Below are 25,512 nucleotides of genomic sequence, written 5' to 3' on the forward strand. Positions count from 1 at the left end.
GACGTAGAGAACCTCACAGCACGAAATCTTCTCTTGCCGATCAGATTAAGCACATGTGTTGCGAATGCCAGCGGCACACATAGGTATATCACATTGCTTATACCCGGGTTGAGTTGAGTAGGGCTAACAATTATGTCTGCCTGGATCCAGTCATGTTTAACTCCATCGGAAAAAGATGGCATTCATCAACTTGCAGTGTAGACATTGCACGGGTGCTGGCAGGATTCTGTGGTGCTACGTAAGAACTCAGATGTTACCCCTGGCCCCTTGATGGTTTTCACCATATGCAGGGATATATCTGAGTGCCTTCTTTCCTCTTGGGATATGAAATCTGAACGACTGACAGAAAGAGACGCTCTCCTGAGAATGACGGAAATGAATGAGGTCAAGGTTGAAGCTCTCTCGACAGCAGTTGTGAATGACGCCACGATGTGCGCGGTAATTAATCTATCAGGTTACCAGCAGTGACTGATCTGCCGAGAATAAAACTTTAAACCTTGATGATCTTCAATGTGCGTTTCAAGCTCGTCTCATTATCGAGAAGATATACTTTCTTTATCACCTCTCAGGAATCCCATCCGCTCTTTGACCAACAAACTGATACGGCCCGTGAGAGTCCGCACTGATTTGTTCTCGCAGTCTTATCAGGGGCATAGTACTAAGCATTTACCGTCTACCCCAGTTGATCAGGGTATTTTGTGATACCCTTGCACCTTTGGAAAGATACACTCAGAAATGTATGTCTGCACCCCAGCCTCACGCTTGCGTGTGACTACAGACAATTCTTGGAGCTAAAATGAGTTGCTAGCATGAAAGTGGCTCCAAACGATGACAAAACTGGATTCACCCTAGCATCATGATCGGTCGACCGACAGATATGTCAATATTGTTCTCTACGACTGTTTACCATCAACTGGAAGTTATCGAGGCATTAGACTGGCTGGACACGACTTGGCTCACTCGTATGTTGCGCTTTCGAGTCGATGTCACATTGAGTGTATGAGATATTCCTCCACTTTATTCAGGGCTTCCTATTGCTTACGCGGCAGCGAAATTGACCCGACAACGATTATACTGACCGAATTAACAAGTCCATAGGAATCGAATCAACTCAAACGGCAGTAAAATTGGCCCAACAACTTGAACGATCATGATGACCAACTCAGCAAGTTACTAGGAATCGAGCCATGAACAACTACTCCAGTACAAAGGCAAAACATGACTCTTACGATCCGACAACTCTCTGGAATTTTTTGAACCCTCAGGATAGCAAGCCGCTAATGTCAACAAAAGTCGTGTTCCCGCTCTCGTCTTACAAACTCATGCTCGCGACAAAACACCTTCACCGAGAATATACGCAAGCGAACCCCCATCCAAGTTTATGATTTTGTTGGGACGATGGCGATGGAGTTCTGGAAGAATCGCTCAAGACCGATGTTACGAATAAACATGTGGTATATCATGTACGATCAACGAATAGCTGATGCAAACTATTTGCGGATCTGTTAGTGCAGTGTTAAGTAATATAATTTGCTGTTGATAAATCCTCCCTCTCCGCAAGTTTCTCCTGGTACCTGTTGAGAAGTAACCTCTCCACCCAGCCCCCTTTTGGAAATGTCTTGTCCCATTGATTATGGAGATGCACAGCAAACACATTCTCAAGCGCATCATCTAGGTCTCCACCTTCCTGCAGCCCGCCCTTCGTAGTACGCCACCACCGTGCCTCGCTGCCATCATCCCCGTCAAATGGATCAGGTAACCTGTTATCCAACCTGCAGGATCGGGCATCTGAAAAACAAAATGGAAGGATTTTGAAAGGCGGAATGTGGGCACCCAGGAGACGGCGCCAGAGCTTGAGGTAAAGAAGTGCGCCCCAGTCTGTAGAATCGGCACGAGGAGCTGCTGAAGTCGCCATGACATTGAATGCTTCACAAAGATATGGAGAGTGTTTGTGGAAATGCATCAAGGCGCCGTTTAGAGGCTGATAAATCTTGTCTGCGAGACAAACTTGAGTCTGGTGCTCATGGACTTTCGTGACAAGGGCTTACCGTAGCAATCCCACTGCGTGACGAACTCGTGCTCGAGTAGAGGAGAAAGGTCTCGAGTCAATAGTGAATCCATGTCAATCCACACACCCCCATAATTCCATATAACTAATAATCTGACAAGATCGCCGTCCGTCCATGCTTTCTTGTCATTTGTCTTTAGCAATGGGCTCCCGTCCAATGCAGTTCCACTCGCCAGATTTGGGATATCCACCACCCGCATTTCGAATGAATTCGGGTGCATGTGGGCATATGATGCAAGTATAGGGTTCGTCGACAAGTCCCCATTCGACCACATTACGAGTCTCGAGGCTGCATGATCCTGAGTCGCAAAAAAGGATTTGAGCATCCACTCCTGCCGCTCTGAAAAAGGCGCGAGGTCTACGCGCCAGTACGTATGGTACTGTGTCCTTTCATCAGGAGGTAAGCGAGGCCTGTCCACCATGGCACTGGTCGACCGCGGAATTGTCGCAGCAAACTCATAACAGTCCATCCCAAGTCTCATGCCCATCCCAGCATGCACCTCTACTTCCTTCGGTCCTTTCAAGTACCTAGAAGCGTTGTATTCTGCACTGATCCTCCTCTCATCAAAACATCCAGCCAGCTGTCCTACGGGCTCGATTTCGCTGTTGATCCACTTGCGCGAGTAGAAGGTGATTTCGATGTGCGGCTCATAGAAGTAAAACGTGTATAATATGACGGCCACGGCAAGCGCAAGAGTGATTTTCAAGAGCTTGGTGAAATCGAATGAGCGGACTGCTATAGGGATCCGGAGTGATTGAGAGCGCGAACGGGCGAACGGGAACGGGAACGCGGTGGACCTAGTTCTGGCACGGTATGCATTGGCAGGCGTTCGTAACCTGTTCGTGACATGGCGAAGGTATAGTGTATACTCGCAAGTGAACCTGTTAAGATATATCTACATGGCGCGACGTTAGAAACTTGAACAATGCTACAAATTGCCTTGGACGAGTTACCGGTAAATTTCTCTAGCACGTCTTGATCATGTGATGCAGTGTTCGTGTACTGATCAATTGTCGTGGTATAGTTCGTGCGTTGAATGTAGAACGGGACGAATATTGTCTTCTTTTTCTATAGTCTGGGTGGTAGGAGAGACTAGTGTTAAACATGCACTGACTTGATCAAAATTCCGATGCCGTTACCACGTAGCCTAAAATAGGAGCTGTTTGTGTACGACTAATACCAATTGTCCAGACGCTCGACCAGCTTGCAGAGGTTCACAATTCAAGTTGTCTAACGTGTGCACTGGGTCACACAATATGTCACCTGCAAAGTGATCAAGCTCAAGGCCGGGATGGGCTTGTAGCCTTGTACCAAAGATTATATGCATGGTACTAATTAAATACAATTTGTACAGTGAAGATATGTGCGCGATAATAATAACAATAATGCCATAGAGTAACAAATAAACATGTTCAGACAAGGAAACAAGACAGTACTTTTGAACGAACAGAGTCCTAGATAGCGAGTGGGTTGCTAGTTGGATGCCTTAGAAAACTCGAATAGGAACGCAAGCCCTTAGCGCGTCCTGCTGAAAGAGAACAGTCACGTCCAAATAATACTGGAACCTACCCCTCAGATGTGAATCTTCTGTTATAGGAGGAAACTCACCTCGACGCTAACACCAGGCCAATCGACTCCTGGTATCATATCCTTTGACAACCGGAATTTGCCCTTATAAAGGCCATCGGGTAGATACGCCTGGCATTCAGAACCACCAGGGTCATTAGAATGACGGGGACGCTTTGGAAATCCAACAGATACTTGTGTTTGTACAGTATGAGTTTCCGAGAAGGAAACTTGTGGTAATTCAGGGAGTGGTTTGTACCGGACGGCCGAGAAAGGCTCTTCACGGCTCTTTGGTACGCGAACCACTGCAGTTGCAACCATCTTTGCTGCACGCTTTAGTAGCTTGGTTCGCGATGTCGGAAAAGGGCCAGATAGACTGTCTGAATAATCACTGAGTTGTGTGGTATCGGGGGGAATAGGGGGTAGCTGGGGCTTTATGGTAACTTTACGGACTAGGGAAACAGCAATGGTGGCATCGGCAGCGATTTCTCGGGCAAGTACGGCGCATTGAGGTTTCGTTGTAAATACCACAAAATATGGGACAGAGGTACATCGAGAAAATGTTTGCGAGCGTGGCAGAGTGACCTACAAATTCTGTTCGTAAGATGATACACATGTGTGCCACTCCTTCGACCTACCGCGCAATGGAATGGAACAGATCGCTCTGGTGTAAGAGGAGTTTCGAGCCATAATTCAGACGCGATAGTCGGAACCGTCCATTAGACTGAAAGTCTATGTTTGGATGAAACAGAATAGGAACTTCCAGCCTGTAACCTATGAGGTGAGCATCTGAAATTTAGTGGTGCCTGACATTGGAACGCACATCCCACTGGTCTCCGACATATCTGAGGGCTCCCACACTGCACTTATGTGATATGACACCTCAGCCTTCTCCACAATAGACAAGTCTCCTCGCCTGTTATCGCAAGGGATCGAAGCACAGAAGGTGGGAGGCATCTCTTCACCTGGTCGACTGCCGCGAGGAATTTGGAAGCTGAATTCGCAGAATCTAGGCGCAGGGCCATTCAAATTCGAGTGATTGGGAAGTTTCAGCACCCAAAACACGTCGGAAACAACAGTAAACGGGTCAGGGAAAGGTGAAATAGCAATGACAGTAGAGGACGATAAGAATATGTGCTTGCATTTCGAAGCTTTAGGTCCCTGGGCAGATTCGTCGTCTAGATCCTCCTTTACAGAGATATACTCAAACACGCCTTCAATCTACAATAGTGATAGTTGAGTTCACGTGTATAACTCATGGTATAAGTTAGACTTACAGATATGTTCAGTCGACCGTTTTGTGAACAGTTCGGACCTATAATAACCTTGCCTTCGACCTTGTCATGATCTCCGAAGACTGGGCAAGAGATTATTCCATCAAGTCCGACCCGTTTGACCGTGTTAATAGAGGAGCTATATAGTTGCATATCCAGAAGTAACGAGCTGTGCATACCAGTCAATGACCGATCGCCTGGTGCATACCACTGTACTTTGTGACACTTACTGGAAGGTGGATACATGTGAATGCGAAGTCTTAAGACAACTGTCGAGCCCCGCAGCCTGCACGAAGCTCGATGGCGGTGGCAATGCACTGGGGTCGAGGCTCGGGCGAGGCTCGACTCGGAGCGCCAACGTCATCCTGAGGGATGAATAGGAGAGTCGCCGTGAACCTCTAGAAGGTACGGTGAGCCTCGTTCCTCATATAATCTTGACCCTCAAACCCTACTGTCCAACGTTCAACTCTGCTTGACAGAGAAGCAGGGTTCAGGAATGTGAGTGGGACCTATTTGTATGGGAACAGCCAAGTTCTAATATTGAAAATGATTTAACATTTCCCCCGTAGCCATGAGAAGAAAATAATTGGAATTTCACACTGAAGATCTGCTGATTTGGCCAAAATCATGGAGTTTGTCTTCAGACACACCGTGGTTTTGAATAGTACACCACGACTCACGTTGTCGACAAAGGTACCTGGTTGTCGTGAAGGGCCCCCATGATGTTGTATCTGGCAATAGTAATGCCTCGCGAGCTAGCCTGAGGTTCCTGGCATATCACTGAGGTTTCCCCAGCACCGGCACTGCACCGCAGCGAACGGTTCTCAGAAATGATTGGTGGGCTCAAGACAACAGGACGTTCCTGAGAACTATAATATGAAAAAGCGCCCAATAAGGTGGCTGTAAGGTACATGGGCAACGCCGGCACACCCAGGCTGGTAAATAATTTCTCACGAACGAAGCTCAAGGGAACTATGTATTAAGCCTGGCCTATGGCGGGGTTTGTCAATTTACAATTCCTGTCAACGTTGCTACGCTAAATATCTCTTTCATGTCAGGCTCGAAGATTGTGGTTACAGGTAGACACGTCTCCCTTCCATCTGAGAAGCCTTATACTGAAGAACGATCAGGGGCATCTGGTGTTCTCGGCACTGCCGTTCATAAGGCGTTCGAGAAAGCATTGCGATGTGAGGTTGTGGGCTTGAAGAATAAAAGCACCGCTAGCCATCTAGTGCAGCTAGATTTGACAGATAAGGAAGCGACCAAGCAGAAATTGGAAGAAATTCAACCTACCTGTGAGAGCGATTTCGAGGTGGTTCCGCGCAGGTCTTCACTGTGATTGGCAAGGGGTGATTCATTGCGCCGCTGAAAGGCGACCTGATGTTGCCGAGAAGGTATGAATATTCACACCGACATCGATGTTATGTTGATCCGTATCATATATGACCTCAGGATCCAGTCGGAACCCAACTTGTTCGTCAGAAGATAACTTAATTATTAGCAGTGCCATCTGACAGCACTTGTCCAGCTGAATGTTGAAGTTCCGGGGTACCTCGCTGAACTCGCGAAGGCCATTAACTTCACACTCGTGTATATCTCTACTGGTGAGCATCGCACTGTAGCTGTCATGAATTCATTGTGATTCAATAATGATTAGACTACGTTTTCGACGGAAGATCGCCTCCTCCTGGCGGGTATACACCGGAGTTGCCTACTAGTCCACTTCAGATCTACGGTCAGACTAAACGGGATGGCGAAACTGCTGTATTGCAAGCTCGGCAACAGGGTTCCAGGGCAGTTGTTTTGAGAGTTCCAGTATTGCAAGTGACCTCCCGTCGTACTGCTTCGTTTTGACTGTGATCTCACCCACGCTTAGATACGGCCCTGCACCTAACAATGCAGACTCAGCCGTTAATATCCTCGTTGATGTTGTACAGGACCGATCAAAGGAGTCTAACATGGATGACTATGGGATCAGGTATCCTACCAACGTATTGGACATTGCATCCTTTTTAGTCCGCTTGACGGGTGTGTACAGATTCGTCCCTGCTGGGAAACCATCGCACTAAATACGAGGTTTGAAAGATATCAGCCCCGATACTTTACCGCCAATTCTCCACTATTCGGCGAACGAGTCCTTCACAAAGTACCAGATGTGCAAAATCTTTGCCGACATCCTTGGTCTCAATGACATGAATCATATCAAGCCTGTCTCAACACCTCCAACTGGTGCCGGTGCCACATCACGCCCTTACAATTGCCACCTATCTACTGCTGAGACAGAGAAACTACTTCCATTAGAATGTACAGGGTTTAGAACGTGGTGGGAGGAATATTTACACGATGGCGGAAAGTAAATACCTAAATTGTATCACTATCAGAAGAGCCCTGCACTTTTCCTTCTCCGATTTCAGCCATTGATTCATGAACTATTCGCGTTCCCTTGATTGATGTTAGTGATCACTGTTTCTCCTTCTCCAATTCCTTTCTCTGCTCTTTCCCTGTCTCCTTAGTACCTCCACGTTCTTTCTGGTGGGAGAGTCAACTGATAATTACGTGCATCCTCGCTGCTCTCGGTAATAAACTCACCAACTCCGGCTCAGCAAAGTAGGCTAAAATGTTCAAAATTGAACAGGGACACAACAGTCGTGTTGGATGATACGCACTCTTTCGTTGTTCCGCATCCAACATCGGCTCCGAGACACTACCATCGATGGAAGAAACCCCCATAGGGATATGCGAGCCTGTATATTCAAGAGGTGGTGATTGTGTGCCTCCAGATGACATTCTGTTCGAATTTACGGTGCGTAGATGATGATGGTAAGTCGCAACCCCTAGCTATGACATCATGTTATCTTGTTGCTATTTATGGTATTTGTACAGAGTCTGGCAAGCACCTTATCTTTTGCTCGCAGAATGATCTGATCCCCCGTCCTTTGTCTCGTCGTCCACTTCCTCAACATCCCGTAAACTACGTGCCGTACGTTCATATCCAGATACGTCGATTTCCTCGAACGTGTCAGCGGCACCGATTACCGGGAAGGCGCGATTCAAAGCCCAATAGACAATTGCAGAAACTCCGAAGCCCGTAAAGAACGACAACTCATATATCCGAGTAGCTGCTAGAGGGACCGTGCGCCCTGCTGGGAAATAACATTTCAGGATCGATGCATCGCGACCGTGGTGACAACTCACTGGCTCCAGCGAAACCGACAGCGTTAATAAGGATCCCGGAAATATATGCGGTGTATGCCCTTAACACCACTTGTCAGGGTTGAACGCTTCAAGGCAATCAAAACTCTCACCGGAAGTTGATCCCATACGTGTACCAGTACCAGCTGCCCCTTTCGGTGTTATAGAGGTCCTTCACGTTATAATGACCCTTGCGGACGACGTAGTATTCCGTCACCTACAGCAGCCCGTTCACAATAATGAAAAGAACAATTACAGAAGCGCCTACGTACCATCACCCCAGCAATGGAGCTCAGGAACACTGAATATGCGGAGAGGTAAGAAGTGAACTCATTACTATTTTTCAGGAGGTTCCATGGACACATGGCGAAACCAACGGTAGCAGCGATATACCCGCCACGTCGGATGTTCTGCGGTTGGTTCTTGAGTATGTTAGTTCTGAATATACACCGGATATACATACAATAAAACGAGGGAACAGTGCGGTCAAATCGCATCCTGCCGACACTGAATTTGCGCAGATGTTCGTGCTTGATAATCAATGTCAGCTCGGAGCCCGCTCTGAAATCTGGGTAGATTATTTGACACACCCCATCTAGGAGGAGAAGAAGCATTAAATTCGCAATAGCGAAGAAAATATGCGACGTCACCTGTGCAAGCATGAATGATGCTGAGATAAACCATACCTGCAAAGAGGAAGACGTAAAAGTGTCAGACATAAGCCCAGCTCCTCGGATATCACAATCACCCACCCCGAATCTCGTCGCTTTCGACGGATTGTCGTTCAAGAAATTTCCCAACAGATCGATGGGTGACCAAATGGCTGTCCCGTAAATTGCCTGCGACGACGAGCTCACAAGGATTCCGATCAAACTTACAAACGCCGCACTTAGAGGAATCGCAAACAATTGTGGGTATAGCGCGGCGGATGAGGTGCGAGCGCGGGAGGCAAAATCCGGTGCGTTGGTGACCAGGGTTACCTTGTTACTGATGCATGACATCGAACTGACCACCATAGCCCAGCCCAGCTCTGATCCGTGCAGTGTAGAAGGTTGATGCATGACCGGACCGATTCCATGAGCTTTCACAATGCACCATATGAGAAATGTGATTGAGGCTATGGGCATCAGGAATGGGTGTCACAAGGAAGAAGTGGCGGCTGAGGAAGGTCACTTTATGAACTGTCCTCATGGGAAGATGTGATTGTACTTACACCTTGTGCACAGGGAACCAAATGATCGGCAGCGAAATGAGCCAGAAGAGGAAGAAGCATAGGAAATCTCGAGTGTCCGTTCCAGAGGATGCAGGGCATCGAATTTGCTATCGGCCAGCTTCAGTTGAGTATGATTATCACAGGAAATGATAAACGCACGCAGGTCATATATGCTAGGCCACATTGCTCTGAGCATTACGAGCACACAGGAACCTCCGATGCTCGCCTGGACGCCATACCATATGCTATGTTACTTAGCCCGTGCATCATTGCGAAGCCAGGAAGGCGCACCATGCCATAGCGGCGCGATTAAAGACACACCACAGACTCCCAAACATCCCGAAGCTCGTGCGATTCACGATTGGAAACATCACATGGAAGATAGCACCAGGACGTGCATTCAGGACAAGGAAAGGTGCGATAACGCCATAACCAAGCCAGGTGCATATCCAGGCTTGCCACCACGACATCCCTAGTTGGATCATGGACCTTGAAGATTTTAATACCGACCAAAATTATAATGATGGTGGTGAGCGTACGATACGATCATCCACATGTTTATGTTGAACGTGTCCGCCGTCCAGAAGGCAATGTAGTTGTATGCACGCCACTGTGCGTTTCTCCGGCTCAACAGGCAGCAAATCATAGTTCTATCATAGAGAAAATTGCCGTCAGTACATGGGGGGATCGTATCCATTGTGGATACTCACGGCAACGAGCTGCTCGGTAATGGTGAGGTTGGAGTCACGAGTGACTTCGAAGCTTTGGACGATCCTATTAAGTAGGCCCATGATAAGTACGAGTTGAAATGGTAAGAGGGCGCTATCATCGTTCAAGCGCTCGGATTCACAGTTCTTTAACCCGATGCTTATCATGCATGGCTAACGCCACTCACGCGGCACCATTTTCACATGATATCTTGGGCTACCAGGCGGTCACGACTCACCGGCAGCTCCTCCCTATGCGTCAAGATCCTCCAAAATGGCCCTCTGTTTCTGATAAAATTCAAGTGAATGAACAATCTAAAGATGCAACGAGCAGCAGCTGACAGAACCATATGTTTTCAACATGTGCCCACCAGGAATTTTCAACTTTGGCGATTTCTGCAGCAAGTACCGCGACAGAAGTAAGTGCATTTCCATGATGTTTCTCCGTATCGGCTCTCCGTCGAGAGATAACCTGCAATTATATGCTCTGCCACAGTCACCCGCCTGTGACTGCCTGCCAAGTCTTTCCGAGGTTAAAACAAGATGATTGATTGAGACGTGAGTGTGAAGGTCAGATGCATGTGCAAGCTACTTTTGGAATATTGCAACAATCTTCATATACTAATATCCCTTCCACTGTAATCGGCAGCCCCCACAAGTCGGCACTTTCACACAACTCGTATTTCTAGCTACTTAGGCACGAAATTCTTAACATAGGTATCATTCTCCCTCCAATACGAGGTTGAATGACCATGATTGAAATAGAACTGAGTGGGATAAACCTTAAACATGCTGAAGCCACGCAAAGATGTCACCTGTGTCGCAAATTCCTAATTTGGATTTCAGCGCCTTGCAACGTCTAAAACGGGAGCGGACCTTTAAATGCCTTGTCTTAACAGAGACGTCTTTGAAATATACATTGAAATACACATGTAAATAACAGTTGCAATGGCGGTTGCAATGCATTGCAACCGACTTAGTCATCTTGGGATCGTGCTGATTAGTAAATAGCTTGAAACAGCTTGAAATAAGCTTGCAGGTATTGTAATGAAAATAAAATATTGCAATTTCTGCTATTGCCTTGTCAGAAGGCGAGCTATATCTTTAGTATTGTAATAGTGACTGGTTCGAACTCTGAATCAAGACCTAAAACTTATAATACAATTCAGTTGATGTTTGCTTTATATAGATCTGGTACTTACCTTGTTGTTACACTTGGACAGACTGACATAGAGCACCCACAGGTGTTGCTGGCATAGGAGAGCATGCATGTCAGGTGCACACTATTAAACATAATAGGTCAAAAAATGTTAGCAACTGCGAGGCCATAGTAAAAACAAAGAACCTACACATTTAGACAACTCAAATTCCAGGTGGGCACTCAGGTAGTGTAATATAATGACTTGGCCTGCTAATAGATGTACAAACAATCAGTGGTTGAAAAAGTTTGAGTGATAATTGTAATAAATGAACTTTCGAGGAGGCCAATGTCATCATGTATTGGTAGATTCTGTTTGGGTCTGAATATGAATTGAGTCATTTATTAAGAGGGAGAATGGTGAGGGGAAAAGGTTCAGATTAAACATTGTGTTGATGAAGTGTACATTAATGGGATTCAAAGCTGGTTTTGAAACTTCCTTGGAACTTTTTTGAAAGCATCAACAAACATGGGAGCTTTTCGGAACCCCAGCAGCAGGTATCGGAGTCTGAAATCGAAACTTTATGCTGCACAGGCATGATGCCCCCAATACGTTCACCCACTGTAAGGCATTCAGCATGCCTCAAGCAGCTTTCCAAAATATCTGCTGGTCTAAATATGAGTGAACTACCACCACCACCACTGCACCGCTGCCACAACCACCACAACCACCACAACCACAACAACCTTTGGAATCTTTGCATAGCAGGGGGAGGGCTAGGGCTAGGGGGAGAGTGAGGGGTGCTACTGTGACTCGTGGGAGGGGATGAGGACGAGGAGGTACTGACCATCCAGATCCCCCCAACATCAATCTGCAACCGATCTGGACAACAACAACACTACAGGCCCTGAAGATTGGCCTATAACTCATGAGGACAACACCAGCTTTGTCCCCACCAAGATCAGGTGGGACACCACCAATTTTGACGGCACTACAATCCTCGTATCCTGGCTTGCCGCACATCCAGCTGACTGTTGCGTACTTTTCTCCGATAACAAAAAAAATTGCAGCAGCGGTGATTGGCACTGATCGTCCTTCAGGCAAGAGTAAAGCCTGATATCTACCTTGTAATCGCCAGACATGTATTCGAAAATGACCCAACATATGGGACCCGGTACACTGTAGAAGGGAACCAGCCAAAGTTTGGACAAGCCATTGCCAATTGTCTTGCATAGTATGTGCATCTTCCTCCTTTCATGTATATTCACTAACAAAATTTTAGTCTCAGGGGGAAGTATAAGGCTGCAACTGATCGTTTTGGGATGACTGGCGCTGGCGTCAACCCTCTTGACCCTCTATCTCAAGTAAATCTTCGAGGCAAGTTTTATTTTAAATTGTTTAAATTATCTGACCAAGCTAGAACCATTACAGCGCAAGTATTGTCTGAATTTACCTGGTTCGAAGACCTGGATGCACTGTGGAAGGACAATCCTGCTTTTGCCCCAAAGACCTTCTCCTCCATTCCTGGAAACGATCGCACTGGTGCCCTCCATGCGCTAACACAGCCTAAACACAAACAGACCTCTCACCCTACTGGCAAGCAGGTTGCCTCTCATCCTGCAAATTCCAGTGCCACTGCAGATGATTCCATGGTGCGCTCACAAGCAAAGGGGAAAGGGAAGGCTCCAAATTTTGAACCCGATGATGCCCCTCATCCTACTGCCTCCCAAGATCTTTCCAATACCAACCCTAACCTCGATGATATGGATGCTGACCTCGATGATATGTACACTGACAATTCGCCTGACAAAGGCATGCCCCCTGCTACCTTTATTGGGGGGCACAACCCTCCATATGACCCTACATACAACAACTTTGACCCTGCACTCGAGGAGCGTGACACCAGAAATTGGGATGATGGTGCTGAGGAGTTGGAGATGGAGGTGGATAACGAGGAACAGGATAACACTCAGTGCCCAAGCAATAAACACCCACACCAAAGATCCCCCTCACTATCCCATGCCTTCAAGCCAACACATTGCACCCCGCAGTATGATCGTCGTGAAGCAGCCTTCACTGGCAAGTCTCACGTTGCTCGTTCCATGGATCATGGCTCCCCTCGTGCAAAAAAGCCAGCATCTATGTCGTCCTTGTCGGTGAATACCCCCAGCACGTCCACATGGACGTTTGCTTCATCACCCAGCATGGTATCACAAGACTCACAGACTTCACTCAGACCCGGCCGGAAAAAGGCTGCACACAAGTGCAGCCTTTCAGGGCATGTTCAATTGGGAACATCAGATGTGCTTGACCAAGTAAGCTCTCTCACCAACGATATGAGCTATATCTACTCTGCAAAGGAATCTGCCTCTGAGTACAAAATTGCCAAGGTCAATGTGCTATGCCATGAGTGCAATATACAATTCCAATGGGAGCAGGGTGTAATTGAGCACAGTGAAGCTGCTTCAGTGCACCAGTGGTCACAGGAGGCAAAGGCACTCGAGCTTCATCTTCTCAAAGCCCAGGCCAAAGTTCAGTCAGAGAAGGCAGCGGCTCTTCACCTCGAAATTGAGTTGATCACTCTCAAAGAAGGGTCATCATCGAAAGAGACTTAATTTATTGTTTACTTGCTCGCAGCTGTTGTTGTACTTGTTTATGTTGGGGCTTTCATTTGCCATTTGCATTGGACTCACTTGTTTGTGTATTCATGTTCAAAGTCATGTGCATTTTTCATACGCGTAGTGTACCTTACATGTTCTATTTCACTGATGATATGCATCGTACCTTGTTCTTGCATACCTCTGCCTCCTCTCAAGCATTTCAAGCAAGTAGTCCATCAACTGACTGCGAGATGCCTGTCCAGGTGTTCCATCATACAATGTGTCACCGGCTCCATCCTCACCAGCATCCTCCTCTCGTTCCTCTTCAAACCCGTCCTGCCCTGTGGCCCATTGAGTAGTAGATATGTGGCACTCTTCCTCGAATTGGATGACCATGTTGTGGAGAATCAAGCAGCACATGATCCAGTACGATGTATACTCGAGGTGTTTCTCAGTTTGTATCAGATGCCGAAGCTCATGGAGAGATTGGAAACGGCCTTTGAGTGCCGCAAAGACATGCTTGATGCGAACGCAGACCTAACCCCAAAAATCGGTAAATAGATACAATGAAAAAGATAGTATACGTACCGTAGAGAGATTATAGTTGAATTTCTTTTGCACTTTGCTTAGTGCGCCATTGTGTGGTTTCTTAAATGGCACAATGCACCACGGTTCCAAAGGGTATGTGCTGTCAGCCCAGATCCAGTGGTTGTCTCCGAGGAGCACCTCGTGGTCTTGAAAAACATGTGTAGAGTGGAAAGTGTGTGCATCGTGCGCGCTACCGACGTGGCTGATTGAATAATCCACAATAATAAGATTATGAGGCATTGCCACTACCTAGACATATATTAGTTGAATGTTTTAAGAAAAAAATGAGAAATACTCACCTGGCAATTGAGGGAGTAGTCGGATTTTCTATTGAAAATGTCTCTCCATAGAGCCCCGGCTTGTTACAAAGATTGATCATAGAGCTGTCAGTAGCGAAGATACTGTTGCGCCATTGTGGGCAGATCTTTGAGATGTACTCTCAGGCACGAGCAGCATCATTAGAATTGAGACTTGGGAAGAAGATGAACTGGTCATGATGCTCGAGTAGAGCAATCATGACACAATTGGTACAATTAGTGACCGAGCCAACGCTAACACCCACCCATTGGCAGACATCTTCATTAGATATCGTGTTGCCATAGTGGCCTGCACGATTGAGAAAAATAGCTAGTTGCAGGGCAATGGGGAGCTGGCAGTTATTGGAATTGTTTTGAAAGATGGGATTATCGCTGATACAGTCAAGGATGTCGTCAAAAATTTCAGGGTAGACGTGCAGTTTCTGGTGAAAAAGATCTGGGCGATGGGCAGCAAAGTGTGGTAAGAGCTGAATCTGCGGTGTGCGCATGGGGGGCTCATCAGGGCGATGGAGGACTTGTGCTCTTTCTACTTCATCACGAAGTGCCGTGATATCCCCCAAAAGGCGCAGATAGTGTAGATTGACATTGCAGAAGTTGGTACCCAAACTGTCAGTTGAATTGTCTGATGAAGTATCCGATATATTTGGTGAGATAGGAGAGAGTGGGGATATGATCATGGGACTCGGTATTGTACTATCGGAGCCTGAACTGGACTCATCAAGATCTAACTCATGTCTAGCATGCTCTGTACGAGCCATCACAACTTCCATTGAGGCAGCATCTAGCTGGTGTAAGAGGTCTTGACACGCAGATTGTTGAGGCATCGTGTCTAAGGTAATCGAGCGGAGCTTGAAATCACACTGAAAAAGTTTCATGGCTCTTTCAACATAAGTTTCAATGCACTTTCAGTGTGTTTCAAAATCTTACTTTGAATACCACTATTGTCATTGGTCTAAAGTGGTTGGTTATGGTAGAGAAACAAGAGGTATAAACATGTTCACTCAATACTGTAAGTGATGCTCAATGTACTATTAATATTATGTAATAGACTCAAAGTAATAGCTGCAGTTGTAGTCATCAATTCAGAGTCCTAATACATGGGCAAAATTGAGTAATATTACTTGCAAGAATGAGTTGCATGAGTTGCTGTGGTCTCAGAAGGTACAATGGTCTTCTTTTTTCTTCACCTTCCCCTGTCTTCACCTTGTGATCCTCCCAAAGCCTTGAATAATCCCTGAATGGTCCCATCAGTGTCAGTTTTGCCCTTGTCAAAGTTGCTAAGGGAAGATGCCCCTCAGATGCTCTCAATGGTCTGTGGCACAAAGGCAGGCTCTTTGGCTGCAGTTATAACATTATCAGGTGCACCATGGGCAGGTATATCCACAGATGTGTCATGTCATATCCCGTATTCCGGACCTATGTCCAACAATGTTCCCACACTTCATCTGGACCTCTGGACCCCTGTATCTCTATGCATCGGACCTCCATACCTCTGCAGCTAGCCTGCATCATTCATCCTTTGTCCCATTGCCCTAATGTCATATCCCATATATCCACACATCTCGTCCGGACCATATCTGATCTGATCTGATCTGATGTATAGATCCATTTCCTAGGCTTCTTGATTCATTACTGTGCATATAACATTAACACAGCCTATCCGGTATTCCTTGTTCCTGGTACCTTGGTTATACTTACTACCGGTATGATTACTGATCCGTTAACCTATGCTTCATTTCCGACTCCCATTTGATAACTTTGTTTATGCTTCGTACATAGCCTTGGACCTTTGCTTATTGATCTTTCTGATAGTCATTTAGTATATAAACTCTTGTATATGTCCTGTAGTTCCTCAGTCTGAATATCATATTAGTCCTCGCACTAGATCTCACTCTAAGTCCTTATATCAGTTCTAGTCTCCCAACTTAGTTGTTACCCATCTCAGGCCTAGGGAGTTTCTCCCTAGGCCGAGCTCTGCTTATCCAATACTCTGCTCATCCACTCATCTGATCCTCTGAAGTTTCTGGAAGTTCATCTGGATCTTTCCTGTGGTCCTCCGGACCTATTCTGCTTTGGACTTTGTCCTTGCAGCCTTTCCTCTGTTTGCTTCTATTCAGGACTTGTACTGAGTAGCCATTACACATATCTGTATCAGGACGAAACCTCATTGTAATTTCCGGAAGTTCCTCCGGAACTTTCCCACACTCATCTGGAAGTTACTTGCACCCATCCAGAAAGTCCTCCCGAAGTTTCCCGCGCCTTCGGACGTCTTCAGACTTTCTTCGGACACCAATCTAAAATTAAGGGCACATACTCAGGTAAGGGGCGCAGCGCACGAGCTGAAGCCAAGCCCCTCAGAATCAGTCCTACCCTTTGTGCACGGTCTTAACACGTCATCACTATCTACATCAAGTACTGCCATAGTTTAACTGATTGCTTTGGAAAGATCATGGTTAGCATTAATGATAGCAGTTTGTGTGGCACTGAAAATGTAGTTGTTGAGCTTAGTGATGATCTCCCTGATGTGCTTACTCTTCTATTTTATCACAAGAGCTTTCTTGTAGTTGTAGAAAAGTTCCTTGTAGTTGATGTTTGATTTCTTCCCAATGCTGAATCCAGAGAATTCAGTGTTAGATGAGAGAAAAAAAATGCCTGTATCATTATGTCAGTGAGAGGATCTAACAGTGAGGACAATTTCTAATATTGTGCCATAATGGATGCCCATGCAATTGATCCTGGTGTGACTTGGTGGACGTCCCACTTTTGTGAATTTGTGTGTGTGCTACCGCCGTGACTGGTACCCTGGTAGAGTGATGTAACACCATGTAATGCTACTTTCAATATCTGAGTGTGTTTGTTGTAAGACATGTAAATGATAAGAGAATGACTATCTTACCTGTGCTAGCATTTTCCAATTTCTGAACACAATCTTGAGAGGTTTGTCTTCAATCAAATTAGGAAACAGAACCAGTGGGAATGTTGTGTATGTTGGGTTTGTAGCAGATGTGACTCCAAGCATCTTTTGGATCTCAGGGACACCTACATGGTCATAACCAATGTTGGTAAAGTATTTTGATGGAAGGTCAGAGATTGTGCCAACAACATTCTGTAGCTTCTTGATCTCACTCGAGTGAGCATCTGCAATGCTTTTAAGTACCTAATACCATAGTGAGGATGAGCACATAAGTCCAGTGAAGAAAATTACTCATTAGTTCAGCAAAATAAGAGCTTGCCATGACTACATGCACTCATTCTAGAAAGCCATGGTACAACTCATCCAAGAAAGCAGATTTCTGTATGGGTGCAGTCTTGTATTGATCGATACTATCAAAAGGAGTCAGAGACAAAGGTAGGAACTTATTGAGAAGGTCCTTGGAAGGAAACATCTCAGTCATCATGCCATACTTGTGAGCATTGATGATGATTGTAGTCTCATGGGCGACAAGTTTCTCAGAAGGCTCTGCATTCACCTTTCACCTCTGCTTGGGCTTCTCTGCAAGGAGAACTTTGTTCTCTTCCTTGAGAGCCCTATTCTCTTTACAGAGCTTCTGAATATCAATTTGCAGTGCTTTGAGGGCCTAAAATATCATTGTAATGTAGTGTATACCAAGTTTGATTGTTACTTACATCTAAAAGTTCTCCTTTTGATGCACTAGGCCCAGGAATTGAATGATCAATACCAACATCGGGACCATCCCAGTCGCTGTCAGTATCTGATATGAATCAGTTTTGCTTGAGTTATTATAAGATGCAGGAAGAGAAAGGTGAGGAGAATTTAGCCACTTATACAACTTTATATAATGCAGAGTCTGGCACCACCTAATAGCAAACACCACCAGTCATATTACATCGTGGTAAACTCAAGCCATCACATACATGTAATGAAGCATGCTGGTAGTAAGTAGCTAGACCAAATAGGGAGGTATGGATATTCACACTGCATGTGGGACCAGAGTCTTATGAGTTCTTGGCAGCTGAAAAGAGGGTGAGACATAATTCTGCTTGAGAACAGCAAGGGCAGATCATTGTTCTGCTTGAGAACAGCCAGAGCGCACAAATTGCATTTGGCCAGTAAATGACCTTGGAGTTTGGTTGCATGTCCTTCGCAATACTACTTGTGACCATGATGACATCTTCAGTGGTGGTTGCAAATTCCTTGATGGCCAGATACCAATCATTACATGGAAATGGGAAGAGAATATGAATACGCACCTTTGTATTAGAAGAGCTTCTTGCATACTGGAGGTCTGTATAATATAAAGCAGATAGACAATGTGAGTGAGGAGGGCCCTGCATTTTCTGGGGCTAATTGGAAAGTCATTGAAAACATGGGCTATATTAGCAGATAAAAAACAAAATAATCACACCTCATCAGTTGCCTGGAGGTGAATCTGTTTCCCTTGTGGCAGAGGTATACTGCAAGCAGGTAAGAAGTCGTTCAAAAAGTTATTGAGTCTAGTGCAGAAGTTTGAAAATACATTGTTGCTATGGTGAACATTCTTGACCAACTCAAGTTTGTGGAAGTTGTTTTGATCCAAGTTTCACATGGAGGAAACCTGCCATTAGCGGAATTGGGACATCCACATCTGATATGTTGTTGTCAGATTGATTTTGTATAACCTGTAAGCAATGATATTCATCAAAGTCTGTAAAACAGTGGTGAATATCCTCTGCAACCAGTTGCCAGTGATTTACATACAGGATCTGTAATTGAAGCATTTCAGAGAGTATCACCTGGTACAACTAAATAGTGTGACCTGTTGTCATATCCCATATATTTACGCTTCTCTTTCGGACTTCGGACCCTGAATCCAGTCCGGTCCGATGCATAGATCCACTTCTGATCCGATATCCGATAAGCTTCCTATTTCATTTCCTGTTCATTTAATATTAAACACAGCCTATCCGGTATTTCCTCTTCCCGGTGTTTTGGCTATACTTATTACTGGTATGATTACTGATCCATTAACCTGTGCTTCATTTCCGACTCGCATTTGATAACCTTTGCACATGCTTCATACATAGCCTTCGGACCTTTTCTTACTTATTGTTTCGTTATCCTCTTAGTATATAAGCCCGTGTATATGTCCTGTAGTACCTCAGTTCAAATATCATCTTAGTTTGTCCTCTTTCTGTCCTCCAGACTTGAGTCTTCAACTCTTGTCAAACCTCCGAGACTTCGGATCGATTCCGATAGTCTATACTCTGTTCGTTTCTAGTCCGGATCTGTCTGGATTAGTCTTATATGCATTTCCGATATCCGGAAGTCATCCGGATATATCTATGAGACCCATCTGGACCTTCGGATGTGTTATCATTAGTACTTTGAAATAAGGGACAAGTACTTGGGAAAGGGGCACAGCGTACAAGCTGAGGCCGAAGTCCTTCGGATCCGATCCTACGAGAGTACGATCTTAACATCTGTTCAGCAATATTCTGGAAGTTAGTCCACAACAAATACAAATTCTTTAATGATCCATGCACCTTTTCATTTGGCTTTGTGTTGTAGTTATGTGTAGTTCCTTTTGCTTGGATGTTGTTGAACAGGTGCACATTGTAACGAGTTGATTCCTGGTGGGCTATACAAAAGGTCTTACCTTAAAACTGAATGCGCAAGTGAGATGTTCATCCCAAAGAGACTGCCTGTAGGATTATCTCTTGATATAAAATGCAAGAGATATCTTGTTAATATTGAAGGAGAGAGAAGGAAAAGATACCTCCAGTACATTCAGAGTTCTGATGATGTTGAGCTCTGATAGTGTCCAGTCAAGGTCTGATATCAAGAAATCAAGCTCTGAGGTTGCATGAGGCTTCTGGTGAGCTTCTGGTGAAACAACAAGGTTTCTGGTGAGGAATATGGTGGTTTGTCGAAGTATAAAACTCATGTAGTATAACTATGTGAAGTCTGTCGAAAGACTTAGGGATATCAATAAGCAAGATGGCAGTGGTCAGGCCTCTGAATGAACAAAATATTGATTGTGTGAAATACTAAGATCTGAAAGTGACTCTACTAACTATGACTCATAGCAAGCGTGAAAGTCCGGAATCTGCATAGGCAAGAACTGTAGCAAGATAAGCCATTCGAAATATAATAAGACTCAAGGTGAGCTACTATGAAGATATACATATAATAATGCATGAGGTGCATACCTATATGTATTAGCAAGGGTTTTTGATGTATGCACCCCTAGACATAATCAATAACAGATAAGCAAGTGAAAATACACCAGTGAAGTCAAACGGACAAGGACAGGATATGGTATGGAGGACTAGAAAAGCTAAAATGGCCTTGGAAGTGGATGGACAGCCTTCAGACAACTTGGACAAGCACGTGGAACTTTCAGAAGGTCAGAAGAATGTTGAGGAATGTAATATGTGAATTTGGCAGGATGCATGCCCAACACCAATTCAAGTGTTACATCAGTGAACATCTGTATGAGTCATCAATCAAAGCGAGTTCTGTAAATGTATGTCATCAAAAGCAGGATTCAGAAAGGTTAAGAAACACTCAAATCCACACCACAAAACTCATACTCCTTCAGTGTTTTCTCTTTCTCCTCCAAAGTGCATTTCATTTGTGCTAATTTGATAATTGCCTGTGAGTTGTTGCTTGTTTGGAGAGAATATCTTTTAGATGCATCCAAGAGTGAATCTTGAGGAACCAGGAAAATATGGCATGGCCACAGGCTCCATACTCCTTGAACTAATGACATTACACATCTATAATTGTCAGCAACAGTCTGCAGCAAATAAATGATCATAATGGTTAATACTTACTGCTCCTCATAATCTGCTGACAAAATGAGAATTGATAGGAAGAACCAGTGTAAGAGTTGGTCTAAGCATTTGAACCATTGACCCATTTTTGATTTTGATGATAGTGATGAGAGGATCCTTGAGAATGCCTTGTGCCAAACTGTGTTCTTGAAGTTAACCCAGCCAGGCTTTTTTGCAAATTCTTTGTCCTCCTTCACCTTATTAGTGAAGCTAATTATCAGTACAATATCACACATTCTTATAATCCTGGCATCAACATACAACTGGTAGCCAGCCAACAATATAACCACCACTTATACCTTCTCCATTCCATATGTCTGTAGGCAAGTTTACTAACTGAGCAATGATAGGATAGGCTTTCACAGTACCAGCATTTGACAACTTAGTCTTGTCGGCATACAATATAAAAGTCAGTGGCTTAGCACCTTCAGGCAGTTGCGACTGGCAAACTGTTAAATGGGGGATCAGAAGCCACCAGACAATGCTGAAATTCCTTGAATGCGTGAATTTGGTCTTGAGGCCACTGTTTGGGTGATACTTGACCTTGATATCATCCTATCCAAACATATGATCTTTGACCATCCAATATATCATCATGCATACTTCATTCACAAGATGGCAGTGCATGCTCAGACTGGTGCTAGCTCAATTCACCTTACAAAATATTGGTCTAGTAATGTGCACATGTACCCTATTAGTATTAAAGGAGAACACACCTGCTGCACAGACAGTCTGAGATGCTGCATGTCGAAGTGCTGATTTAGAATTAGCCCCTGCTACAGATTCATTGATAAATATATCTGAATTGCAAGGTCAAGAGAGTTAAAATGACAACATACCCTTTGCTCAAATGGCACTCACAATGGCTTCATCTCAAAGTTTGTTCTCTATTTTCTTCTCACATGCCTTTCAGTGAATACTCTGGCTGTGTGGTCGGTGTAACACTTGGGCCAGCGCTGGACACATATCTGGTCAAAATCACATCTTACATTCCTTGACACACTTCCAATCTTCTGAAGATTGTGCGCACTTGTCCAAGTCGTCTGAAGATCATCCATTCATTTCCGAGGCCTTTTTAGCTTTTCCAGTCTTCCATACCATGTCCTGTCCTTGTCCGTTTGACTTTGCTGGTGCATTTTTCACTTAGTTATTTGTTATTGATTATATCTAGGGGCCCATATATCAAAAACTCTTGCTAATACCACTTCAATCAACCACTCAAAAAGACCTCTTAGGTCTATGTGTTTGTGGCTAGCAAAAGACCTAGTGGGTGGCTTTAGGATGGTATTCCCAATATTTTACCCTATATGCTGGGATATCCTAGCTGTTATGACACTAGGTTGTGTGCAAACTGAGATAATCTGCTCAGTGACAACCACCACAGTGGTACCAAGTGCTGAGGTTCTTCGGCTCCTACAGACAAGCAGGAGTTGTATACGCTGGCGTAGCTTGTGTGAATAGCAAAGGGTTATAGGCGATTATAGCGGGTTACAGACAGAAGGGTTCTGATAGGGTCCTTCTGAAGGTACAGATCAAATGTCGAGCAAGTAGCTTTAGCAGGATAAGGGGTTTAAGGTAAAACCCAGTAAGATTCAAGTAATGAACATCTACTTTAATCTTCGATCTTATATAAGGCTACTCTATCATATCTAAGCTCAGCTTAAAGCTGGGTTCTAATTTGCTTATTTATCAAGTCAAAGATACCATGCATAAGGCAGGTCTTCTAAGATAGGACCACAAGGTGTCCTTCTATTAGTACATAAGGCAACATGAGGCTTGTCTTCTTATCTTGATAACATGAATAGGTCTTCTAGACCTATGTCGTCATATGTATATATGACTATAGGCTACTAACTCAAACACTTCTAAATCACACCTCTTCTATCCAGCCTCTATCCTTAGGGCAATATGTAGTATAGATTCCTGAGGTAGTCTATTATATGTCCTACATATTTTTAATAAAATCTTCGACCTGTATGATATATCAATGTGACTGTTTATAAATAGATGTCAATTGTCATATTTCACACATATGTTAGTTTAGTTATCATGCACTTAGCTTTTGATGGATCTTTCCCAAACTTTAATATCATAACTAAGGATATATATGAAAGGTATTCTAGGTGTCTGATTATTAAAATTCAATGATGTGAGAGTATAGACTCCTTATCAGTAGAAATAGCAAGTGTACATACTATCTCAGCATCCCAGCCTATATCTCACTGATCCTTGTCATAAAAGAAAAGTATATACACTTTGAGTCTTAAGGTAACACCTTTTGTATAGCCCACTAGGAATCAACTCTTTACACCAGATCTCTTGGTGACATATATCACAAAGTTTCATCCACTTCAGGGCCTCTCTTTGTAAGTATTTGATTATTTATCATTTATTGCAATTCTAAAGGAGGACCACTAGGTGAAGCAACCAATGATGCATCAGCTACCGTTGAGTTTACAAAATATGAGGCCTTGATTATCTGCTACTATCATGTCAAACTTGTGGGATGGAACCACCCTCAATGAGTCAATCCATCAGACCTAAAAGGTGGTGTTGAGGCACTTGAGAGGCTTGCTGATGTCATCAAGATCAAGACCTGCCACTTTGTAGACATTAGTGCAGAGAAAGTTGAAGAACAAAAAAGAAAAATGACAGATCTTGGAGCTGTACTGACTTCCGAAATGGAGCCTTCCATTCTACTGCCTACTTTAGAGCATTTATCTAACTTAGATACCTTACACTCTCAAGTTACACAGCCTTCTCTATCTCTGGCACTACCAGACTCACTTTCACATTCCTTGTCAGAACTTAATAATGCTTTAGTTAATACATCAAATACATTAGAGTCTGAGCTAATGTTAAATCCTATTACTAATAATCTGATAGACTACAGCCTTCTTCACATGTCCTCGAGTGCCTTGTTATTTGTCACTTCTAATTCTCATTCATCATCACCAGCTCCCATTGTCAATCCTAACACTGATGATGTAGTAGAATCTGTCCTTCACGTACTCAGTAGTAAATCAAAGTCTGTTATTTTTTAATAGTAGCTGATTGACATGCCATCTAGATACTCAAATCCCTACATTCAATATCACTCCAACAACAATGACAGAGCTCTCCAATGAACCCAGTGTCAATATTTACTGCTGCAAATACTAGGCAGGGGCTAATGAGAATGAGAAACTGCAGCTACATACAAAGCGGGCAAGAAAATTGACTGCAAAACAGGTAGCATTTGAGGAGGAGGCGAGAGCAAGGTAAGCTGTATAGGGCAAGAGCATGAACAGGAACAAAAATAAAAGAACTTAGTTTTCTCTTAGTTTACATCAATGTACTGCTTCGTACCTTGTGAAATTTATGGTGGTTCAACTCAGAAGCCAGGAGCCACTTGTATTCATGCAGAGGAAGCTCTACAAAAGGTTCAGCTTGTTTAAATCAGATAAAAAAGCATACTTCTTGGTAGCACAGCACAAACTATCCTAGCTTCTTCTTCCTGCTGCTGGACACCACTAACTTGCATAATCTTGGCTTTGCTACCACCTGCTTGCACAGCACATTTGCAGGAGACACTACTTAAGAAGTTTCACAAACTATTGACTATAAACTGTTAGTAGGTAGCGATGTTGATATTGATTGGTGGTGGTGGTTGAAAGACGAGGAGGGTGCCTGCTGTTTCAAAAACAAAAACAAGCAAACAAATGTGTCAACACACAAGGTGATCATAAGAGAAGCCATAAGCATGTGATAGCTATAGGGCCCAATAACTACAGTGGATAGGTAGTAAGAAATATGTATCATTTAGCAGATATGATAGCTGGCTGAAGTCCAACACACAACAAAAGAAGACCACTTAGAGGGAATATGACAGATAATGCTGGGTGCCAATATGACATGCAAAGAATGAAGGAAAAAGATCAGACAATGGTGCAAGTATTGAGCTTATCATTGAGGACAATGACAGTATATGGAGATAAGTATAGAAATATCACTGGGCACAGGGTAAACATTAAACAAAAAAAAAAATAATACTATTACAGTAAATACAAAAGTAAATAACTCACCACTAA

General features: G+C 44.2%; 8 protein-coding genes across 8 annotated transcripts; 2 read left to right on the forward strand and 6 right to left on the reverse strand.

The window, feature by feature from the left end:
- Window positions 1-1,367: 1,367 nt before the first annotated feature.
- F5891DRAFT_1020930 (glycosyltransferase family 32 protein) lies at window positions 1,368-3,295 on the reverse strand. The gene is made up of 4 exons (XM_041361150.1): window positions 3,023-3,295; window positions 2,846-2,964; window positions 2,049-2,804; window positions 1,368-1,995 (listed from the first exon to the last, which is right to left on the reverse strand). The coding sequence occupies exons 2-4, from the start codon at window positions 2,916-2,918 to the stop codon at window positions 1,517-1,519; spliced, it is 1,308 nt and encodes a 435-aa protein (XP_041228752.1). The 5' UTR covers window positions 2,919-2,964; window positions 3,023-3,295; the 3' UTR covers window positions 1,368-1,516.
- Window positions 3,296-3,555: 260 nt separating this feature from the next.
- On the reverse strand, window positions 3,556-5,273 carry F5891DRAFT_1127392 (uncharacterized protein; the record flags this gene model as incomplete). The annotated part of the gene is made up of 7 exons (XM_041364178.1): window positions 3,556-3,627; window positions 3,678-4,220; window positions 4,274-4,299; window positions 4,335-4,402; window positions 4,459-4,849; window positions 4,882-5,078; window positions 5,140-5,273. The coding sequence occupies 7 exons, from the start codon at window positions 5,271-5,273 to the stop codon at window positions 3,556-3,558; spliced, it is 1,431 nt and encodes a 476-aa protein (XP_041228753.1).
- A 598-nt stretch (window positions 5,274-5,871) lies between these two features.
- F5891DRAFT_1020936 (NAD dependent epimerase/dehydratase) lies at window positions 5,872-7,750 on the forward strand. Its single transcript, XM_041361151.1, has 10 exons — window positions 5,872-5,988; window positions 6,040-6,204; window positions 6,257-6,303; window positions 6,362-6,382; window positions 6,438-6,513; window positions 6,567-6,729; window positions 6,786-6,937; window positions 6,995-7,438; window positions 7,499-7,521; window positions 7,576-7,750. The coding sequence occupies exons 1-8, from the start codon at window positions 5,961-5,963 to the stop codon at window positions 7,264-7,266; spliced, it is 924 nt and encodes a 307-aa protein (XP_041228754.1). The 5' UTR covers window positions 5,872-5,960; the 3' UTR covers window positions 7,267-7,438; window positions 7,499-7,521; window positions 7,576-7,750.
- F5891DRAFT_1185814 (uncharacterized protein) lies at window positions 7,370-7,696 on the reverse strand (the record flags this gene model as incomplete). The annotated part of the gene is made up of 3 exons (XM_041366596.1): window positions 7,370-7,438; window positions 7,499-7,521; window positions 7,576-7,696. 3 exons carry the CDS (start codon window positions 7,694-7,696, stop codon window positions 7,370-7,372), a joined length of 213 nt encoding a protein of 70 aa, XP_041228755.1.
- On the reverse strand, window positions 7,751-10,309 carry F5891DRAFT_1020944 (permease for cytosine/purines, uracil, thiamine, allantoin-domain-containing protein). The gene is made up of 15 exons (XM_041361152.1): window positions 10,165-10,309; window positions 10,025-10,088; window positions 9,947-9,964; window positions 9,854-9,924; window positions 9,606-9,803; window positions 9,474-9,559; window positions 9,317-9,381; window positions 9,284-9,287; window positions 8,854-9,218; window positions 8,747-8,787; window positions 8,565-8,631; window positions 8,374-8,511; window positions 8,215-8,318; window positions 8,105-8,163; window positions 7,751-8,052 (listed from the first exon to the last, which is right to left on the reverse strand). Exons 1-15 carry the CDS (start codon window positions 10,191-10,193, stop codon window positions 7,808-7,810), a joined length of 1,554 nt encoding a protein of 517 aa, XP_041228756.1. The 5' UTR covers window positions 10,194-10,309; the 3' UTR covers window positions 7,751-7,807.
- A 1,450-nt stretch (window positions 10,310-11,759) lies between these two features.
- On the forward strand, window positions 11,760-13,775 carry F5891DRAFT_1185816 (uncharacterized protein; the record flags this gene model as incomplete). The annotated part of the gene is made up of 4 exons (XM_041366597.1): window positions 11,760-11,953; window positions 12,015-12,198; window positions 12,261-12,394; window positions 12,443-13,775. The coding sequence occupies 4 exons, from the start codon at window positions 11,760-11,762 to the stop codon at window positions 13,773-13,775; spliced, it is 1,845 nt and encodes a 614-aa protein (XP_041228757.1).
- A 3,587-nt stretch (window positions 13,776-17,362) lies between these two features.
- F5891DRAFT_978210 (uncharacterized protein) lies at window positions 17,363-19,163 on the reverse strand (the record flags this gene model as incomplete). Its single annotated transcript, XM_041376765.1, has 8 exons — window positions 17,363-17,509; window positions 17,562-17,811; window positions 18,143-18,243; window positions 18,293-18,378; window positions 18,721-18,820; window positions 18,878-18,970; window positions 19,033-19,081; window positions 19,144-19,163. The coding sequence occupies 8 exons, from the start codon at window positions 19,161-19,163 to the stop codon at window positions 17,363-17,365; spliced, it is 846 nt and encodes a 281-aa protein (XP_041228758.1).
- A 1,999-nt stretch (window positions 19,164-21,162) lies between these two features.
- Window positions 21,163-21,886, reverse strand: F5891DRAFT_947957 (uncharacterized protein; the record flags this gene model as incomplete). Its single annotated transcript, XM_041374775.1, has 3 exons — window positions 21,163-21,385; window positions 21,443-21,639; window positions 21,704-21,886. Coding segments are annotated over 3 exons (603 nt in total), but the record flags the coding sequence as incomplete, so codon positions are not given.
- Between the last annotated feature and the right edge of the window lie 3,626 nt (window positions 21,887-25,512).

The sequence above is a fragment of the Suillus fuscotomentosus genome (assembly GCF_016647785.1).
Source record: "Suillus fuscotomentosus strain FC203 chromosome Unknown F5891scaffold_14, whole genome shotgun sequence".
NCBI lineage: Eukaryota > Fungi > Basidiomycota > Agaricomycetes > Boletales > Suillaceae > Suillus > Suillus fuscotomentosus.

What these genes read in the sequence shown, in the direction of transcription:
- F5891DRAFT_1020930 (XM_041361150.1), bottom strand. Translation starts at nt 2,918, where the DNA reads ATGTCACGAACAGGTTACGAACGCCTGCCAATGCATACCGTGCCAGAA. An exon ending in TCCACCGCGTTCCCGTTCCC is followed by an intron (nt 2,805 to 2,845) that starts GTTCGCCCGTTC and finishes GGATCCCTATAG; the next exon opens with CAGTCCGCTCATTCGATTTC. An exon ending in CACGCAGTGGGATTGCTACG is followed by an intron (nt 1,996 to 2,048) that starts GTAAGCCCTTGT and finishes TTTGTCTCGCAG; the next exon opens with ACAAGATTTATCAGCCTCTA.
- F5891DRAFT_1020936 (XM_041361151.1), top strand. Translation starts at nt 5,961, where the DNA reads ATGTCAGGCTCGAAGATTGTGGTTACAG. An exon ending in CTCGAAGATTGTGGTTACAG is followed by an intron (nt 5,989 to 6,039) that starts GTAGACACGTCT and finishes AAGAACGATCAG; the next exon opens with GGGCATCTGGTGTTCTCGGC. An exon ending in GGAAGAAATTCAACCTACCT is followed by an intron (nt 6,205 to 6,256) that starts GTGAGAGCGATT and finishes GTGATTGGCAAG; the next exon opens with GGGTGATTCATTGCGCCGCT.
- F5891DRAFT_1020944 (XM_041361152.1), bottom strand. Translation starts at nt 10,193, where the DNA reads ATGCATGATAAGCATCGGGTTAAAGAACT. An exon ending in GCTCCATTGCTGGGGTGATG is followed by an intron (nt 8,319 to 8,373) that starts GTACGTAGGCGC and finishes GGGCTGCTGTAG; the next exon opens with GTGACGGAATACTACGTCGT. An exon ending in ACGTATGGGATCAACTTCCG is followed by an intron (nt 8,164 to 8,214) that starts GTGAGAGTTTTG and finishes AGTGGTGTTAAG; the next exon opens with GGCATACACCGCATATATTT.